At 42.0% G+C, this 19610-nt stretch overlaps 1 protein-coding gene across 2 annotated transcripts in view; it reads left to right on the top strand.

Annotated features, from left to right (window-relative positions):
• PSD3 (pleckstrin and Sec7 domain containing 3) overlaps window positions 1–19610 on the top strand; it is a 444727-nt gene that overhangs the window by 379108 nt on the left and 46009 nt on the right. For both annotated transcript variants that reach the window (XM_040417899.1, XM_040417898.1), the window contains 2 exons: window positions 3536–3693; window positions 16228–16372. In XM_040417899.1, the coding sequence (XP_040273833.1) occupies window positions 3536–3693; window positions 16228–16372 (303 nt within the window). The remainder of the gene's footprint in view (window positions 1–3535; window positions 3694–16227; window positions 16373–19610) is intronic.

Genomic DNA, 19610 nt, shown 5'->3' with positions numbered 1-19610 from the left:
GTGTTCCATTGAAATCAGTGTAGCCTGTAGAAGTCTATTGATGTGGCTGAGCTTGTGCAATGATAAGCAGAGTGAAAAGATGTCCTTCTTCTGAGCATGTGCAGAACACTGAAGAGCACTGCTCTCGGAAGAAAAATGAAGCAGCAGTTGACGCAGATACCGTCATCTTCATGTGCAGAATGAAATCTGCATTTTATTCCCAGTAGAACTGACACATTGGATCAAATTACATCTAAATGTCAGAAACTGTGCATTATTTTTAATACAGTACTTTACAAAGATGCTTAATATTTTAAAAGTGAATTTATGGACTGCATTTAAATTAATGAGAAAATCTCTTAAAGGAAATATCCTTGGTGAGTACTTGTAATGGGGAGCTACCAGTGAGCCCTCTAAAAACCCTTTGGCTACAAGGACTCTGGAGAATTTCATGTAAAAGACATACATATTGATCCATCAGTGTGACAGACCAAACAAAATAACCCTTTTCTGTACAGTAGGTGAAAGGTGAGGCAGGTCAATACTGTAAAGGACAAAGTGAACAAAACCAATCAGTCATTCCAATTTCTATTGAATCTCCTCCATGTTACTTGAACCTGCTTTATCATCTGGACTGCAAGATAAACATACTGTACATGGTTTCTTTAAACAAGCGGGGTTGACTTGAATTGCAAAGAGGACATCACAGAAGATCTGATGCTCTAAGGCAGGGTTTCTCGACCTCGGTCCTCAGGACCCACCTACCGGTTAGGATTTGAGAATATCCCACAGAATGAATACCTGTGGTAAGTCCTGATGCATGGACACTAACATGACTGGTAGGTGGGTCCTGAGGACCAGAGTTGAGAAACCCTGCTCAATGGCCTCTGAATGAGAACAGGAAGGAACATGTTACATTTTCTATGCCTTCCCATAGAAAAGACCCGAACAATATATATGAATGTGCCTATAAACTTTTGGGATACTTGCAAACCTCATAGAAAATACAGGTGAAACTGGAAAAATTAGAATATTGTGCAAAGTTCATTTATTCCAGTAATGTAACTTAAAAGGTGAAACTAACATATGAGATAGACTCATTACATGGGAAGCGAGATATTTCAAGCCTTTATTTGTTATAATTTGGATGATTATGGTTTACAGCTTATGAAACCCCAAAATCACAATCTCAGGTACCCTTTGCTCAGGGGATATGGATTAATTAGCTGACTAGAGTGTGACACTTTGAGCCTAGAATATTGAACCTTTTCACAAAATTCTAATTTTAAGCTGCATTAATGCAACTCCTTTTAATTTGCATTACTGAAATAAATGGACTTTTGCCCGATTATTCAAATTTTTCGAGTTTCACCTGTATTTTTGTTAGGGCCGGTTCATACAAGTGATGTGTATGTTTATGTGTTGTCCATGTGTGGAAAGAACAGCATCGGGACAGAACAATGACATATATTAGTGAATGGACCAATTAACACAGGCTCGGACTGGCCCATAGGGAAACTGTGAACCCTGGGTTCTGGGCCCTGAGCCCCTAGTGTCCGACCCCCTGCACCACTGACACATAGCACAGTATTGTACTATATACAGATGGGCAGTGTACAGTATCTCAACTAGTCCATGTCCATATATAAAACTGGGTATCTTATTTAAAACACTACCCAGTCTATTATAGATGCATCAGGTGGTTGAGATGACTTCTAGGCACAGAGCAGACCAGCCAGTATCCTCCTTCACCAGGGACCCACCTTTTTGATGTCACTGAAGGGGCCCACATCATCATTCATCTTGCAGCATCTTGCCACTGCCTGCCTGAGTGTGTGTTCCTAGCTCAAATGACTAAGAGAGCCCTCGTCCAAGGCAGGAGCCCATCAGCAGGAAACTTCCTGAGTCTCCAGGAAATTAACAGTCTAAGGCACCATTTAAGTGGTAAAAATTTGAGGCACTCAGTCTGGAAGTTTTGCAATTCAAATGTATTTTCTATTTTTTCATTTTTCTGCATCATCCATATGCCCGTGGTAAATTAAGGAATAACAGATTATTTCTGACCAGACGTTTCGGTCACGGTGGACCTTCATCAGTGGTCATGTTATCTGTGTACTGGATAAAGGTTTGCCTGGGCGCTGGATGCAGCTGCAGTACCGGTGATGCTACTTGAACAGAGTGCGGTTCCTCACTTCTCTACAGATAAGGCACCATTTAGGCAGCCGGCTACTACTGAAAAAACATGTGTTGGTGCAGTTTTACAGTTTACAAACTGCACCAATAACCCCTATGTCACGTTGTACTTGCATATAGCTGTACAGTGGGTCCCCAGAATAAATTTTACTGGTGGTGGTCCCTAGACACTCCAGTCTGAAACTCAATTTACATGTGAGATTTTTTACACCGACCATCGATCTGTGCAGAAAAGATCACAGCAGGCACTACATTCAAGTCAGTGGATCAGCATATGGATGCCATCCATGTGTGATCCATTCTTCACGGATGGTTGGGAGGAGACATTGAAAAAAAAGTAAAAGCAGGTTTTTGACAGAAGTGAAAAACAGATGACATACTGATGCCATGCAGACGATAAAAAATGGTCAAATGGAACACAGTCCGAAACCATGCTGTTTCCACTAGAATGGAGTTGTCCATTTTTAGCAGATGCAATATAGATTAGTTTTATAATGATCACCTGTATAAGCCTTTAATGTGTTTTCCAGGAGTAAAATATTGATGTCCTATCCTCCGGATCATCAATATCTAATAAGTGGGGGGCCGACGTTTGGATCAGCTGTTTAGAGAGATCTCTGCCTCCTCTCATCGTGCCAAGCATGGCACCGTTCATTATATAGTTGCTGTGCTTGATATTTAGGGACTGAGCTGCACCTAGGGCATGTGACCAATAAATGTGGTGTCATGTACTAAGGAAGAGCCGAACCTCTCACCAGCACACCACAGCCTCTTCAAACAGCTGATTGGCGGGGGTGTCCAGAGTTGGACCCTTGCTGATCTGATGTTGAGTATAGGACATCAATATTGTAGTCCCGTAAAACCCCTTTAACCATATGTTTCAATGTCCAAGGTGATTTTACTTGTTATTTTTGTGAAGGTGAATATAGAATGATAATTGATGCAGCAGTTCACATTTTACAGGCATACCTTTAGGGCCCTTGCAGACGAGCGTTGGTCCCGCTGCGAGTCCGCAGCGCAGCTCCTGGCCTGAGCATGCCTGCAGCATTATGCCAGTGTTATCCAATACATTCCAGAACTGTAAGGGTTACATAGCATCATAAATCAATATAATGTTATGTGACCCCCCCGGCAGCGCTGGGAGTTCAGGCCGGGCGCTGCGCTGCGTGACCAACGATCGTCTGCAAGGGCCCTTAGTGTAATAACATCCTCCATTTGGTTTTAGATCCCATTGGCTCCCACACAATGCAGCATGGCATTATGATTTCTGTATTTCATCATTCTATGATCTAAAATAGGAAATCATTCGGAAAGACCCCCTGGCCTGTTGTAAGCAACTTCTTTACTTGTTTTTGACATGCAGGATGAATATAAACCAGAAAAGGCTTTGTCCGAAGATGATTTAAAAAATGCTGTAAGTGTACATCATGCTCTGGCTTCAAAGGCAACAGATTATGAGAAGAGACCCAATGTCCTCAAGCTTAAAACCGCAGACTGGAGAGTTTTCCTTTTCCAAGCACAGTAAGTGTATTATCATTCAGTTACAATGTAATAAATCAAACACATTGGCTTTTATGAGAAATACTGTGGAAAAATAAATTAATTATTTTTAGAAATGCATAACTAAATATTTTTGATCTCCATTTTAAGGTAGGGAATCTTGAAAAAAATCTAGGCATATGTCCACTTGCCATTTTGTTTAATTAAAGGAGCCCTAAACCTAGAAGCACTAAACCTGTGCATGAGCTGGACTGAGGCATGGAGTGTACAAGGAAGCTTGCCAGGACTTAAACTAAGCCATTCTCCAGCTCGCTATTGAATTTGCCATATTTTAGTGAAAATGAATTTAGAGACAGAATTGCTTTAAAGTAGGACTGTTAAGTAGCCATTTTCTTTGTAGACCTAGTGAAAGTACTGTATAGTGTTTTACCTCTAACAGATGTTATCATAGTCTTTACATATTCTAGTCTAATCATACAGATATCAATTTGCACCCGAAAGCAGTCATTTGAAAAACGTGTACTGCTTTACATATATTTAAGAGACAAATAATGCTTACAGCCATGACTTTGAGAATAATATCTTAAGTATATAGACAGTTGTTTAATCTTGTAAGTGTTGGTGAGACGAATAAAGAAAAGGTATTATAAAAATAAAAAAAAAGTATATAGACAACTGTATTTGGGCACCCTTTGTTCTCCCTTTGAAGCTAAAATAGCAATAACTTCCACTCTTTGGAATGTGTCTGTGGGAATTTCTGCCTATTCATCCAGAAGAGCATTTATCAGGTCAGACACTGATGTTGGGTGAGAGGGCCGAGCTCGCACTCTCTGTTGAAGTTCATTTCACAAGTGCTGGATTGGGTTGAGGTCAGGGCTTTGCGTGGGCCAGTCAAGTTCTTCCACATCAAACTGTTCCAACCATGCTTTTATGGACCTTGCTTTGGGCAGTGGGGCGCAGTCATGCTGGACCAGAAAAGAGCCTTCCCAAAGGTGGAAGAATACAATTGTCCAAATATCATGCTGAAACATTAAGATTACCCTTCACTAGAGATAATAGACCTAGGGCGCACCCTAAAAAACAACCCTATAGCATTATCCTTACTCCACCAAACTTTGCAATTGGCACAATGCAGCCAGGCAGGTCTTGTTCTCCTGACATTTGCCAAACCCATATTCATTCATCAGGCTGCCAGATAGAGAAGAATGATTCGTCATTACACAGAACACTTTTTTTTCACTGCTTCAGAGTCCAGTGGTGGTGTTCTTGACACCACCCCATCTGACGCTTGGCATTGTACTTGGTGAGTTAAGGCTCACATGTAGCTGCTCTGCCATGGAAACCCAAACCCATGCTATGAAGCTCCCACTGCACTGTTTGCTGATGTTAATGCCAAAGGAGAATGCTGCTGTTGTTGAGTGGTGGTGGTTTATACTCTATGGGGGACATTTATCAAAACTGGTGTAAAAGAAAACTGGCTTAGTTGTGCCTAGCAACCAATCAGAATCCACTTTTATTTATAATGCTCCTTTGGAAAAGGAACGTGGAATCTGATTGGTTGCAATGGGCAACTAAGCCAGTTTTACTTTACACCTGTTTGATAAATCTATCCCCATGTGCCTCAGCACTCCACAACCCCGTTTTGCAACGTTAAGTGGTCTTTGTGGCTGAGTTGATGTGGTTCATAAGCATTTCCACTTGGCAATAATAGCACTCAGTTAATGGTGGAATATCAACTAGGGAAGACATTTCACAAACTTTCTTCTTGCAACTGTGGTGTTACAGAACTATGCTGAAATTGATTGAGCTCTTTAGAACGACCCATTTTTCACAAATGGGTATATAGTGGTGGTGGTGGCTACTCTCCTATATAGCCTATGATGTGGTGCTGCAAGCCCAGGGAGAGGACACCCTACCTCTCTAGATTAGGTTGGAGATAAAGAAATGTGTATGGGCGAGCACTCTACCATAAAGCACACATTTATTGCAAGTGAGTTAATATAAAACAAGTACTTTGATATAAAACAAATAAAAAACGCAGATAAAATACATCAATATAACCACAATGGGACTGATGAATATGGATCAATGTCCAGAAAATTATTATTCGATCCTCTGGCGTGATTGTATCTGGAAATCTTTGTAGGGCCTTGTGGTATAGCCTTAGTCCCCAGTAGAAGTCCAGTAATAGGTAATCGATCTTGTGAATACCTATACAACGCTATAGAGGGTTCTAGCAAACTGCTAATACTTTTTATATATCGGACGTCAAACCTGAAATATTTTGGACGGGTGAGAAAGATGTTCTCGGCTATTCCGCCGCTTGCCTCCCTGTCACGGATGGTGTAACAAAACTAGAAGACACAAATGAAGATCCGACTGACTTGATCCAAAACTAAGGAACCAACGGGTAAGCCCTGTAACAACGCTAGCTCTCTCCCTTACTGCTCAGCTTATGCAAAAATCTCAATGGTAGAAATTTGCATACCCTCGTTCCTCGACTGTATGACACCTGAACACCCTATAATAGTGAGGGGACACGACCACCGGCTCCCTACACTTAATACGGAGGGAGTCAGGGTCACCTCGGATCAAGCAAACAGGAAAACAAAGATAAATGAACAGACTTATCTGTAGACGCATCAGTTGTAGCATCCAGCATGCACACACTCCAGGAAGTTGTATAAACCGCAAAGTGATGCAGTATGGGAGGGGATTTAAAGGGATGCAATCAGTGCAACTAGATAACAGCTGAGAGAGGGAAACGAGATGACAAAACGAAAGCAAAACAAAAGAACCTCAAGCAGGAGGTTCTAAAGAACGTCTGTCAGAGCTTCACAGATGTCTGGCGGTGACACTCCCCTTTTGTAAGGATAGTCCACTTGATTCCGCAGTTTTTTCCGAAGGAGTGAGTGAGGAACACCGGGTGATGTATGAGACCGGCGTCTCACGTTGCTCTGTTCGATGACCGCGTTCAGTGCTCGCGGGATTACACTTACGTGACTTCCTGTATGGTCCGGTAGTGACGTTTTTCTTATATTCGATTCGGAGATTTGAAAATTAGATTTTTCTAATATTCAAGTCCTGTCTGCATGGCCATGCGACTAAAGAGATTTCGACAGGTGTATGGCCGATTGTATCGGGCATTGAATCAATCACATCGAATTTGTCTAGGTATATAGACACACAATTACAACCGATAGTGAAAAAAACGAGGTCATATATAAAAGCCACAACCCATATTATCCAGGCCTTAGTAAGTTTAGATGCCATTGTTAATTTTATTACATTTTATTCAAAATAAACATTTTTTACAAGAAAGTTTAGATGCCCAACCAGAATGGATTATGGGGACCTTGGTTATACAATCCCTTTATACATCTATTGACCATCAACAGGGAATGACAGCAGTAAGACAACAAATAAAAAGAGAAGGAAAATTGGAGGAAGCCCACGCTAAATTTATTGTAGATGGCATAGTGTACATCCTCGATCATAATTATTTTTATTTTGAGGGTGTGTACTACTTGCAGAAATGCGGGACTGCCATGGGGACCAGGTTCGCCCCCAGTTATGCCAATCTATTTTTGGCAGAATGGGAACATCAGTACATTGGGCCAAAGCTGGGGGCGGATCTGGCCCTATGGCATTGATACATCGACGATGTGGTCTTTATTTGGAAGGGTAAAAGGGAAACTCTAGATCTCTTCTTGAAGGAGATCAATGAAAACCAATTGAATTTGGTCTTCAGTGCTACTATTAAGGAAGAGACAGAATTCCTTGACTTGGTTCTCAAAAAACAGAATAATAAATTTGTCTGTAATACTTTCTACAAACCAAGGAATAGAAATAGCTTTATTCAATATTCCAGCTGCCACCTCCCAAGATGGTTGAGTAACATCCCGACCGGCCAGTTCCGTAGAATCAGGAGGAATTGTACGGAGGACCACCGTTTTGAGGAGGAGGCAGCTGGAATGTGGCAGCTATTCCCGGAGAAAGATTATCCGGACAAAATAGTAGAAAAAGCCCTAGAAAAGGTTAGGAAATTAGACAGACAGACTTTTTTTGATAGTCAGGTCAAAAACAAGAAATCACAGATAACTGAAGAGATCAATAGTAGGATTATCTTTCCCTTCAATGATGACTACAGAAAAATACAACAAATAGTAAAGACACATTGGCACCATATACTAAATGATAGGGAGATAGGCCATCTCCTACCTACATCCCCAAAAGTTACCTTTACTAGGGCACCAAATTTGGGTATTAAAATAGCTCCCTCTGTGAAACCTAGAGATAAAAAGAGATCACTTTTTGGGACTTGGATGGATTTAAAGGGGTTTTTCAAATGCGGCAAGTGTATTGCATGCAAAATTAACAATAAGCCCCGTAAGACTATCACAGTCCCCTCTACACAGAATACATTTGTCTGGGACATCAAAGATTGCCTTACGTGCAATTCTACCGGGGTGGTCTACCTGATCCAGTGCCCTTGTAATAGACAATACATCGGTAGAACGAAACGACTATTAAAGACGAGACTGGCCGAACATATAGCTAACATCAAGAAGGGTTATGAAAAATATTCCCTGTCTAAACATTATAAGGAGGTCCATAATAGTGACCCGGCCAGCCTCGTCTTTACGGCACTGGAAAAGGTGGACCAACACTGGAGAGGAGGTAATTTCATCAAACAGATGTCCAGGAAGGAATCCCGACGAATTTACGAGTTTGGGAGCCTGTTACCATCAGGATTAAATTCGGTTGGAACTGTTTGGCTTTTTGTAGGGGAGTGTCCATGGTTCAATGGAGGGTCGTAGGTTTGGCCATATATCGGCACTGCGACCCTCCCTCGACCTGAGCCCTCCCGCCAAACCCCGTCTCTGTTGTCATTGCTGTCGTTGTTATTACTGTAGTTAGCACTGTCATTACCATGATTGTCATCATTAACTCCATTGTTGTCGTCTGAGAATGAAATGTATGTAGAAGCCTAATATATGAAGTATAGCCCAGCTACAACCATTAGTACTCCACCTTGAGACTGTATGACACATCCATAATTTTAACACATAGATTTTTACATTATAATACATTGTAATATTTTTTAACAAATATATTTTTAACAGTTCATTAAAAGTGTAAATTATGACTATTATATTTTAAAAAGGATGTATCCACAAATGAGGTACTTGATGAATGGATCCTCTTTCTTTGATACTCTGTTATCTACAAAAATCTGTGAGAAAAGAAAATATATTTTGAAATCATCGAAAGTCTCCTCTAAAACAATCGAGACCAAAAATTCGAAAGTTGAAAAATCGGAAGCCTTCGATAAATGCAAAATCTAAAATCGGAGGTCTTCGATAAATGTAAATCGGAAGTCTTCGATAAATATAAACTCCAAAAAATCGGAAGTCCTAGATATCGAATTTTATAGAAACGGAAGTATTGAATCCTGAAGTTTGGTCCAGGTTTTGACGATAGCTCTGTGGAGTATATAAGGCGTACACAAACAGGTGTAGCGTAACCACTGAAGAAGGGAGAGTCATAATTCCCGAAACGCGTCTGGATAAACGCCATACACCTGTCGAAATCTCTTTAGTCGCATGGCCATGCAGACAGGACTTGAATATTCGAAAAATCTAATTTTCAAATCTCCGAATCGAATATAAGAAAGACGTCACTACCGGACCATACTGGAAGTCACGTAAGTGTAATCCCGCGAGCACTGAATGCGGTCATCGAACAGAGCAACGTGAGACGCCAGTCTCATACATCACCCAATGTTCCTCACTCACTCCTTCGGAAAAAAACGCGGAATCAAGTGGACTATCCTTACAAAAGGGGAGGTAAGCGGCGGAATAGCCGAGAACATCTTTCTCTCCCGTCCAAAGTATTTCAGGATTGACGTCCGATATATAAAAAGTATTAGCCGTTTGCTAGAACCCTCTATAGCGTTGTATAGGTATTCACAAGATCGATTACCTATTACTGGACTTCTACTGGGGACTAAGGCTATACCACAAGGCCCTACAAAGATTTCCAGATACAATCACGCCAGAGGATCGAATAATAATTTTCTGGACATTGATCCATATTCATCAGTCCCATTGTGGTTATATTGATGTATTTTACCTGTGTTTTTTATTTGTTTTATATCAAAGTACTTGTTTTATATTAACTCACTTGCAATAAATGTGTGCTTTATGGTAGAGTGCTCGCCCATACGCATTTCTTTATCATTTTTCACAAATGTTTGTAAAGACAGACTGTATGGCTGTGGCAATAAAACTGGCTGAAATACCCGAATTCAGTGAGGTACAGTATGTTCCAAGACTTTTGTCAATATAGTGTACAAGAGTAAAAGGCAATGAAGGAAACGGGGAGAAAAGATCAGAAAAGTGTCTGTGTGCAATTGTATGAACGTGAATAAAGACAGTTCTCCATAGTTTCAGATACTGTACCTGTTATGGATGTGTGAATCGATTTGTTCATCTGAACGAATTTTAAGTCTGTTAGGGAGTGTTCCTCTACAGACTGTTAACTAATGTGCCGGCAGATTAACGTGGACACACATACTGATAGGTCATCAGTAGTAAAATCTCGGAAAACCCCTTTAAGAGGGCCACAAGAGATGTGCCATACGAAGTTGCCATAAGAGGAAACCACTGAGCTGTGTGGACACTCCTTAAAAAGTATAAATTATTTCGGATGAACTTATCGATACGCTCATCCCTTGTGCCTGGCGTAACTTCTATATAGACAAAAACATTCACAGGCACACACATAATATTGTAGAAGATAACTATTATGCCATAAAAGTCAGATCAGAGTGGCTGTCAGCATTGTAAATTCGGATGGCCATGTTCCTATCGTAGATGTTGACACAAATGTAAAAGCCACTTTCAATTAGGCTACACGCCCAAGACCGTATGTGTTTTGCGGTCTGCAAATTGCGGATCCGAAAAAAAAACGGATGACTTCCATATGCCATCCGTTTTTTTTCTATCCTACCTTTGCCACACATGTCTGATGCCCCGTTTTCATATTGCAAATTCTAAGCCGGAAGTGCCTATTTTCTCATAGTCAGTGACGTACCGGGTCCCTTGCTGCAGAGCGAAGCCTCTTCTTCCACTTTCCAGGGAGCCCGGTGACGTCACCAACAGCCTCAGTAATTATGCAGATCGCAGGGAGGGGCGGTGACTAGGCTGTAATACATTGCGCTAATCCACGCCCCTCCGGTCCGGTGACGTCACCAGGCATGGCACTTTCTAATGAATGGAGGCGGAATATTAATGAGGGGGCAGAGTTACAGCGGAGATGATAGTTAGCTGTAACCACGTGATGCCGCTCTGCGCTGGAACCCACAGTGCAGTGCGGCAGGAAGTTAGGCAAAGATAAACATATATGTAAACAATGCGTGGGGGACCATCGGAGCCATGTAGAAGTGGCGAAAATACCTCAACACATATGGGGGGAACTTTAATCAACGGTTAATAGTGTGTACACTTAAAAATATATATATATTTGATCCCGGACAACCCCTTTAAACTGCTGTTTTCTTATCTTCTATAGAGTTCTAAGGCAGTTTCCAACCTATACATAAAATGGTGTCTGTGAGTTTAGAGGGGTTAAAAAAGTAAAGGAACCTGATACACAACAATCTCCCATGGCTTCTGTTCTGACACTGCTTGGGTACAGCTGCTCTCTACTTCCTGGTCTATTCTCATCACAGGAAATGCCTGCTCAGCCAATTACTGGCCGCAGAGGTGACCCACCGTAGCCAGTGATCAGGTTCATGTGTGCCAAGACAAGACCAGGAAGTAGGGATCAATAGGGGCCTGGGCAGTGTAACAGGAACAGGGTATAGGTGAAGATCAGTTTAAAAAAAAATAAATTTTAACCTTCTCTAAGCCCGCTGCCAGCAATTTTATTTTCCACTGGAAAACCTCTTTAATGAGAGTGCTAAGCATATGCCACTAATCCTATGGTAGGAACAGGACACCCACAACTTTCATGAGATCTTAGTGGCTGGACCCTCGCTGATCTTTTATGGCATAGCCATTTGTCTGGCAACACTCTTCGCATGCAGACAGTTCCTAATATTAAGTTATCTTTTCAATTTGTTTTTTCAAATCAAGGCGTCCAAAAGTGGTTGGTTCCAGTGACACTGCTCTATTTAGTTGATCCAGATCACCTACAGTGTTTATGGCTAAACTGTCCAAAATACAGTGAAATAAACAACCAGTCATGGACTATGCACCATGTACTGTGATGCATTTTGCAAAATGCATTCATGTGCTTATGCAAGAAGTCAAAATTGTATACATTTTAGGAAAGAGTGTATGGATTCGTGCTGCTTGGTTCCCTTGTAGAACACCGTGCAGTAGGATATGGCACCTTGGCATGATCCTTCACATTCCTTAATTTGCTGATTCAGATCTCTGTGTGTAGTACTAATGTCTTCCCTTATCTCAGCTGCAAGGATCTCTCCAGACTACATTTAATATGTTTATCTGATAGTTAAATTCGTATTCCACTCATTGACAAGAAAACACACCCAGATAGAAATGTCAATGTCATGGCAGGGCTTCCAATTGGCATTTTCCAGCAGGATAATACTCGCCCACACACAGCAAGGGTTTCCCAGGAATGTCTTCTCCAGATTGTAACACTTCCTTGGCCTGCCCGGTCGCCAGATTTTTTGACAATCGAGCATTTATGGGACCAGCTGGTGCAGGATCCACGGGCCCAGCTGTAACATCTGTAGGTAAATGTGCCTCAGGATACCGTACAGAACCGGTATGCCTTCACCCCCAACTGTATCTGATCTTGTATCCAGGCTGGAAATGGCCGAAGCTCATACTAGTTTGTACAGTAGCAATACCCAATAACCTTCCCCTTCCGCTGTAATATTGTAATCACTTACATATATCATTATTACATTCACACAGAGTCTCAGTCTCATTTGATTCCAACAACTCCTTCTAGGTTTGTTACTTGGTGTGTTATTTTTCTTTTTTTGTCAATGACTGTAATTCGTTTATAACACTCTTTAATCACATGCAAGCACTAGCTTTCCTGACCACAAATGAACTTCTCCTCTGTGCTCATCCAGGGATTTGTAGTTTAACATAATGATGAATATTTAGAGAGAAGTGCTGTTGTTTCCATAGACATTGTGGAATTAACAATTTAAAATTAAAACCATAAATGTAATGTACTGTCTAGGGCACCCTACCACTTTCTCTTTAACCGCAGCCGTACATGCACGGTAGAAGTCGTCTGTTTAAAAATGGTGCCCACTGGTGTCGCCCTGGGCCTTTGTTTCAAACAGCAGAGGCCCAGGGCCAATATCTGGGAAATTTAACCCATCAGATGCCATGGTCAAATGTGACCATATGCATCTGAGTGCAGAAAACCCAGAAGCACTGTGCTGTCCCTAGTGGCAAATGGGGGACCTGTTCATTTGCTCTGATGTGTTGGGTCTGTGTGAAGAAACCCAACGTATCAGAGTTGTAGTGCCTTTGGAGGCCTGCAGGTGGAACGGCAAATGGAGCTTACAAAGCAGTGCTAAAAAAGTAGGGAAAAAATAAATAAAAAATAAATATTAATATATATATATTTTCATATTTCCTCCTTTTGCCAGAATTAAAATGAAAACTAAGAAATAATAAAAAAGTAAACATCATAGGCACTGTTGCATTCCAAAATGCACAAACTATAAAAATACAAATATATTTATCCCATACGATGAACGCCGCAAACAGGAAAAATTATTAAAACGGCAGATTTGTGCTTTTTTCATAGCTTCACTTCACAAAAAATGAACATGTGATCAAAAAGTCATACACACTCCAATGCTGTCAAAGCCACAGATCTACCTGCAAAAAAAAGCCCTCACGCAACTCCATAGACAACAAAAATGCAAAACGAAAAATCCTCCAGAACACAAGGGGTTAATGGTAGCATAACCTATTCACTGTATTGAACAGTACTGTACTTCAAACTCCCAGTCATACTCTGCGTAATGTCTACAGCATGGAAATGCAAGGAGCCAGTTAAGGCTTTTTTCACATATGCATGAAACAGATCCAGCAGGCTGTTCAGGGAACAGCCTGTCACATCCGTCCCTGACGTGAAGAAAAAAGGAGAGGGTTAGTCACTCTGCTACCGTAATGGGTAGCTCCGGACTAATATAGCACGGCGCCAAAGGTTGGAGTGGTGAAGAAAAGAAGAGGCAATGTGGGATGAAAATACAGAGGCTGCCAGTGGTAAAATATCCAGGCGGATAGGACAGTGTTAAAAATAGAAAAAGAGGGAAAAGTTTTTACCACTTAGAAGGCGCCACCTGAGGCAAAGAAAAAATCATTAAACGAAAGGAGCAAAAAAAAGCTGTCAATAATTAAATTCTGGATAAAATACTAATAGTGAACAAAAAAATCTGGATAAAATCAGATTTACTCACTTCACCCAGGAGGAGAGATGAGGGATAAGCTCAAAACACCCTCATCAACTACCTCCTGCGCCTGGTTCGCTTGATAGATTTTTCTGGAAAGACAGCAGTCCACAATCTGGATATCTTGAAATTCCAAAGCCGGGGCACCCCTATATATACCATGAAACTCAAAATGACTGGTCTAGGGTCTAAAGGAGAGGGATGGAGTCACTTCAGGAGATTCGATGCGTTCCAAGATAGACCAGTCATTTTGAGTTTCATGGTATATATAGGGGCGCTCCGGCTTTGGGGCAGGTCCGACTAACAATTTATATTACATTTAAAGAATCCAGTCTCCTTCCGGTGCGTTCCACGTTGGAACGCACCCAGCGACCGGATATAACACTCTAGGGATCTGGCTTCCATTTCCAGTGCGTTCCACGTTGGAACGCACCCAGCGACCGGAAGTGATGTCATGCAGTTGTCCTTTGCCGCCTTTTTTCAATGTATAAATAGGTTTGTGTTAACTATGTATGTTACGGCTCCTGAAGAAGGGGATTCCTAGATGAAAATCCCCGAAACGCGTTGGGCTCTTCCCTCACCCATACCTTATGTTGAATAAAGCATTTTGGAATTTCATGATATCCAGATTGTGGACTGCTGTCTTTCCAGAAAAATCTATCAAGCGAACCAGGCGCAGGAGGTAGTTGATGAGGGTGTTTTGAGCTTATCCCTCATCTCTCCTGGGTGAAGTGAGTAAATCTGATTTTATCCCGATTTTTTGGTTCACTATTAGTATTTAATCCAGAATTTAATTATTGACAGCTTTTTTTGCTCCTTTCGTTTAATGATTTTTTCTTTGCCTCAGGTGGCGCCTTCTAAGTGGTAAAAACTTTTTCCTCTTTTTCTATTTTTAACACATCCGTCCCTGCCGGGCACAACCATACGCTGCGGGTATTCCATCCGACCCCATTCACTATAATGGGGCCGGTGGAGATCCGGCCGCATCCCAGCAAATATACGGAGGAGCAGAAGGACATGCATGAGGTTTTTGATGCAATGAGGGCATCACCATGGTGGTTGTTGTGTACCAGCTCCCTAATCAGGTGAACCTCACTATATGTCTATGGAAGCATTTAGATGGGGAGGTCTCTGGTGACAGATTCCCTTTAAATATGTCAAACCTGCTCAGTATGACATATCAGGCTTATGTAAAGCACACAAACCAGAGGAAGGATGATCAGTGGAGGATTCATTTTTCTATACCACTCACTACTACACTCTACAGCGCAGTTGCGACGCAGTTACTACATCAACAAATATGCATTCACCATGTCAGGGGTGTGTCCGTGCTTATACCAACAGCAACTAATTGGATAGTGGCAGAATGTGCAGGGACAACCCCCCCCCCCCCCTCCAACTGGTAACGCCCATCTGGACCTTCTTTGCAAACTGCTAGTAATTCATTCTAGCAGGAATAAAAAGTGAATGACACATCACAGAGTTATAAGAATAGATGCGCCAGAATTGATATTACATGGGGAATGCAAGCAGTTCTCACAACCGACATATCAGGAGAAGTGACAGGTCCTCTTTAATGTAAAAGAAACCTAGTAGGAGCTTAAAAGCATTTACTTTTTTTTATTGGATTTGCTTTATTTGGCTGCTACTTTGTTCAGATGTAAAGTAATGCATGTCAGACCTGTTAGAAGGCTAGATATTCTTTAGCCATACTCCAAAGCCTAATTTCCATGATGTTGATGTATATACATTGTTACTTCAGTTGACCCTAGTTGACTAGAATGGCTGGAAGTATTAATATTGATTCAGCATGTTCATCTGAAGGTGGCATTACAGGTAAATCAATAATGTCATAGAGGGACTATCCAGGGGTGCACCTAGCCTTTCTGCTGCCTGCGGTGAAAACTGAAACCCTTTGCCACAATGAAAGCGCTCATTGCTCATGGCCCTTCCGCTGCCCACCTGGCCTCATTGGTGGTGCACCCCTGGGACTATCTATTATAAGTAGTCTTGCTGAAAAGTCTACAAATCATACTGCTTAGTTATCACTTCTGGTATAATGACCAAATCCAATGCGAAGTATGTTTCTATTATAGGAGCACAGAAGAGATGGAAGCATGGATTAACAAAATTAATTGTGTGGCCGCAGTGTTTTCTGCTCCACCGTTCCCAGCTGCTATAGGATCGCAGAAGAAATTTAGCCGCCCGTTACTTCCCGCTACCACCACCAAGCTGTCTAAGGTTTGTGATTTCAGCCTATGCCTGTGGCACAGATTGCTATGTGATAATGACATGCTTCACTTTAATTCATCATTAAAAATCTTCACTTAGTGACTCATTGCAAGCCTGAATTCATCTTCTTTCCCATCAGCGTTAGTTATCTCCATTATAGGAGCAGAAGAATGAAAATAACGGAAGTGTTAGCACATAAATGATAGAAATGGAGCCTGACAGACCCCATTGACTGAAATGGGATCTGTTAGGTTTCCATTCAGGAGAATGTTTTTTCAGCAGAGAAATAAGTCCTGCATGCAGGACGGTGACGGAGGCTCCGAAAGGATGTGAACGTAGCCTAAGGCCCCTTACAGAGGAGCCAGTTTTCCACGCGGGTGCAAAGCGTGATGCGAACGCATTGCGTACGCACTGAATCCGGACCCTTTCATTTCAATGGGTCTGTGAACATGTGCGTTTTTTTTTTCACGCATCACTTGTGCGTTGCGTGAAAATCGCAGCATGTTCTATATTCTGCGTTTTTCACGTAATGGGCTGCGGAAAAATCTCATCCGCAAGCAAGTGCAGCTGCGATGCGTTTTTCACGGATGGTTGCTAAGAGATGTTGTTTGTAAACCTTCTGTTTTTTATCACCCGCGTGAAAAATGCATCAATGCGCATTGCACCCGCCCGATAAAAACTAAACAACTCAACGCAATCGCAGACAAAACTGACTGAGCTTGCTTGCGAAATCGCTCATTTTTAACAGAATGCATCCGGACCTAATCCATATCGCTCGTCTGCAGTGGGCCCAAGTTGTAGTTCAGGACGGTAACGGAAAGCAGAAATTGGAGGTATAGTGCAGCGGTGGTTTCTGCTTTCTGCCTCAATTGTCCAACTACTGTAGATCAGACTATTTCCAAATACAGAATATATGTATAGAAATGACATGCATAGTTAATACCAGTTTTTTTATTTTATTTGCCCCATACCGTAATTTGCATTGTAGATGTTGAGTAGACATAGATAAACATGGGGGCCTGCCCCCCCCCCCCCAAAGTAAGGTATATTTATGGCCCCAAAACTGTTTAGCTTAAAGAAAAAAAAGACACTTGCCTATTAACGGATGCCTTGATCCAGCGCCTAGGGCCCCGTCTCCACTGCTTCAGGTCCCTGTGATGTCACATGGACCTCTGCAGCCATTCACTGATCTCAGGAGTGATGTGTCCCCAAGCAGCACATGACCATGGCGTCCAATGAATGGCTCCTGAGCTCACATGACAACAGAGAAGGCGTGCACTTCCTGTCCACACTTATCTGAAGCATCGGCACTGGAGTGAATAGGTCCATGGCTTTTTTTTCTTTAGCACTTTCGAGGCCATAAGTAAAATTGCTGTGGGGGTCCAACGCCCTTTTAAACCTTATTTTTGAACAACTTCTTTCTAAACTGGTTTAGGTGAATTGTGAAGCTGCAAAGAATGATGTGGCTATTTAATGCATTGATGAAGATGGCAACTGGGATTGATTGGTTTGCTAATTCAAAACTAAAAATGCCATTGCTGTGTTTAGTTTATTCTAGTCATAACATTATTATACATCCATATTATACAGTCTTGGCCTAAGATGGAGAATCTGCCTGTGTTGACTAATTATAAAAATATTTACTTCCATAGCTAAAATTAGTAGAGGCCCCCTGCCCCACTAAGCAGAAATTGTATCCGCTTTCTATGTCAATAAAGTAGTATAGGAGCTTCATAAATATGGCACCATACTAACCACCATATTTATCCATGTGTTCAATCCAGGCCGCTGACATGAATGCATTGTTTCTTACCATGTATTGCAAAGATGTCTGCCTGCAGCCACCACTAGGGGAGCTCAGAGCATAGAAATTTATGTAGTTACTATTGACTGAAATGGAAGCTATAATCATCTGTTTGCACTGAGCTCCCCCTAGTGGTGGCCGCATCAAAATGCAGTGTTTTCACATTGGAGAGAGAGGAAAGAGTTCAGCAGTGACAGGGCATTATGTCAATACACAATTGATGAATATTGGCTTATCCTGACTATTTCCCATCTATTGTGTATGGAAGTCTCCTGTTGCTACTTAGAATTTAATATGCCTTATCCTTTTGTTCTGAGGGAAGATAATACAGAGTTGTCTGGCAGCGGACTCAGAAAATATACATGCTGAGGCAAGCTGTCAGCTAAACGAGCAATAGGCCAGTAACTATCCAGTGTGTGTTGCCAGCTTTATACATGGCACCTAACACAGTGTAGTATTTTAATATGTGTTTTCTACACCAAGCTCTTTAAAGGAGACCTCACGTTTAAAGGGGTTCTGCACTTTGTTTAAACTGATGATCTATCCTCTGGATAGATCATCAGCATCAGATCGGCGGGGGTCCGACACCCAGGACCCCCGCCGATCAGCTCTTTAAGAAGGCTCCAGCAGCGCTGCGGCCTTCTCACTGTTTACCGCTGGCTGAGTGACGTCACGACTTGTATCAACTGGCCTGGGAACGGAGCTTAGCCACGCCCAGGACAGTGATACTAGTCATGACGTCACTGGGCCTGTGGTAAATAGTGAGAAGGAGCGCAGCTGCCTTCTCAAACAGCTGATCGGCGGGGGTCCCGGTTGTCGGACCCCCGCCGATCAGATGCTGATGATCTCTTCAGAGGATAGATCATCAGTTTAAACAAAGTGCAGAACCCCTTTAAGTTGCAGTCTGATCTTAGGGCAGTAGGTAATAATTTCAGCCACTGAGCAGAACCGCCTACTGGACGCCTAATCAACAAATGAATGAAGTGTTAAACTAATACAAGTTACGGCCCTTTTACACAGGCCGATAATTGGGGATGAACATTGGTAGGGAGGTTTATTTGGACGATCGTCGTCCCATCTGAGCACTGCACCAAACAGCTCACTAAGGGTGCATTCACACGACCGTAAGGGTTTTGCAGATTTGCAAAACACGGATACTGGCCATGTGTGTTTTACAATTTGCGGACCGCACATGGCCGGTGCTACATAGAAATTGCCTATTCTTGTCCACAATTGCGGACAAGAATAGGACGTAGTCTATATTTTTTGCGGGGTCATGGAATGGAACAACGGATGCGGACAGCACATTGTGTGCTATCCGCATCTTTTGTGGACCCAGAATTACGGTCGTGAGAATGCACCCTTAATCTGTTATGCAACTACTAAAGTAAAGGTCTTTCGAAAGCATATTTCCTGGTGTGCTGTCTGCAATATACATACTGT

This window comes from Bufo bufo, chromosome 2, assembly GCF_905171765.1.
Source record: "Bufo bufo chromosome 2, aBufBuf1.1, whole genome shotgun sequence".
Taxonomy (NCBI): Eukaryota; Metazoa; Chordata; class Amphibia; order Anura; family Bufonidae; genus Bufo; species Bufo bufo.
This window is presented reverse-complemented; position numbering and strand designations above follow the sequence as displayed.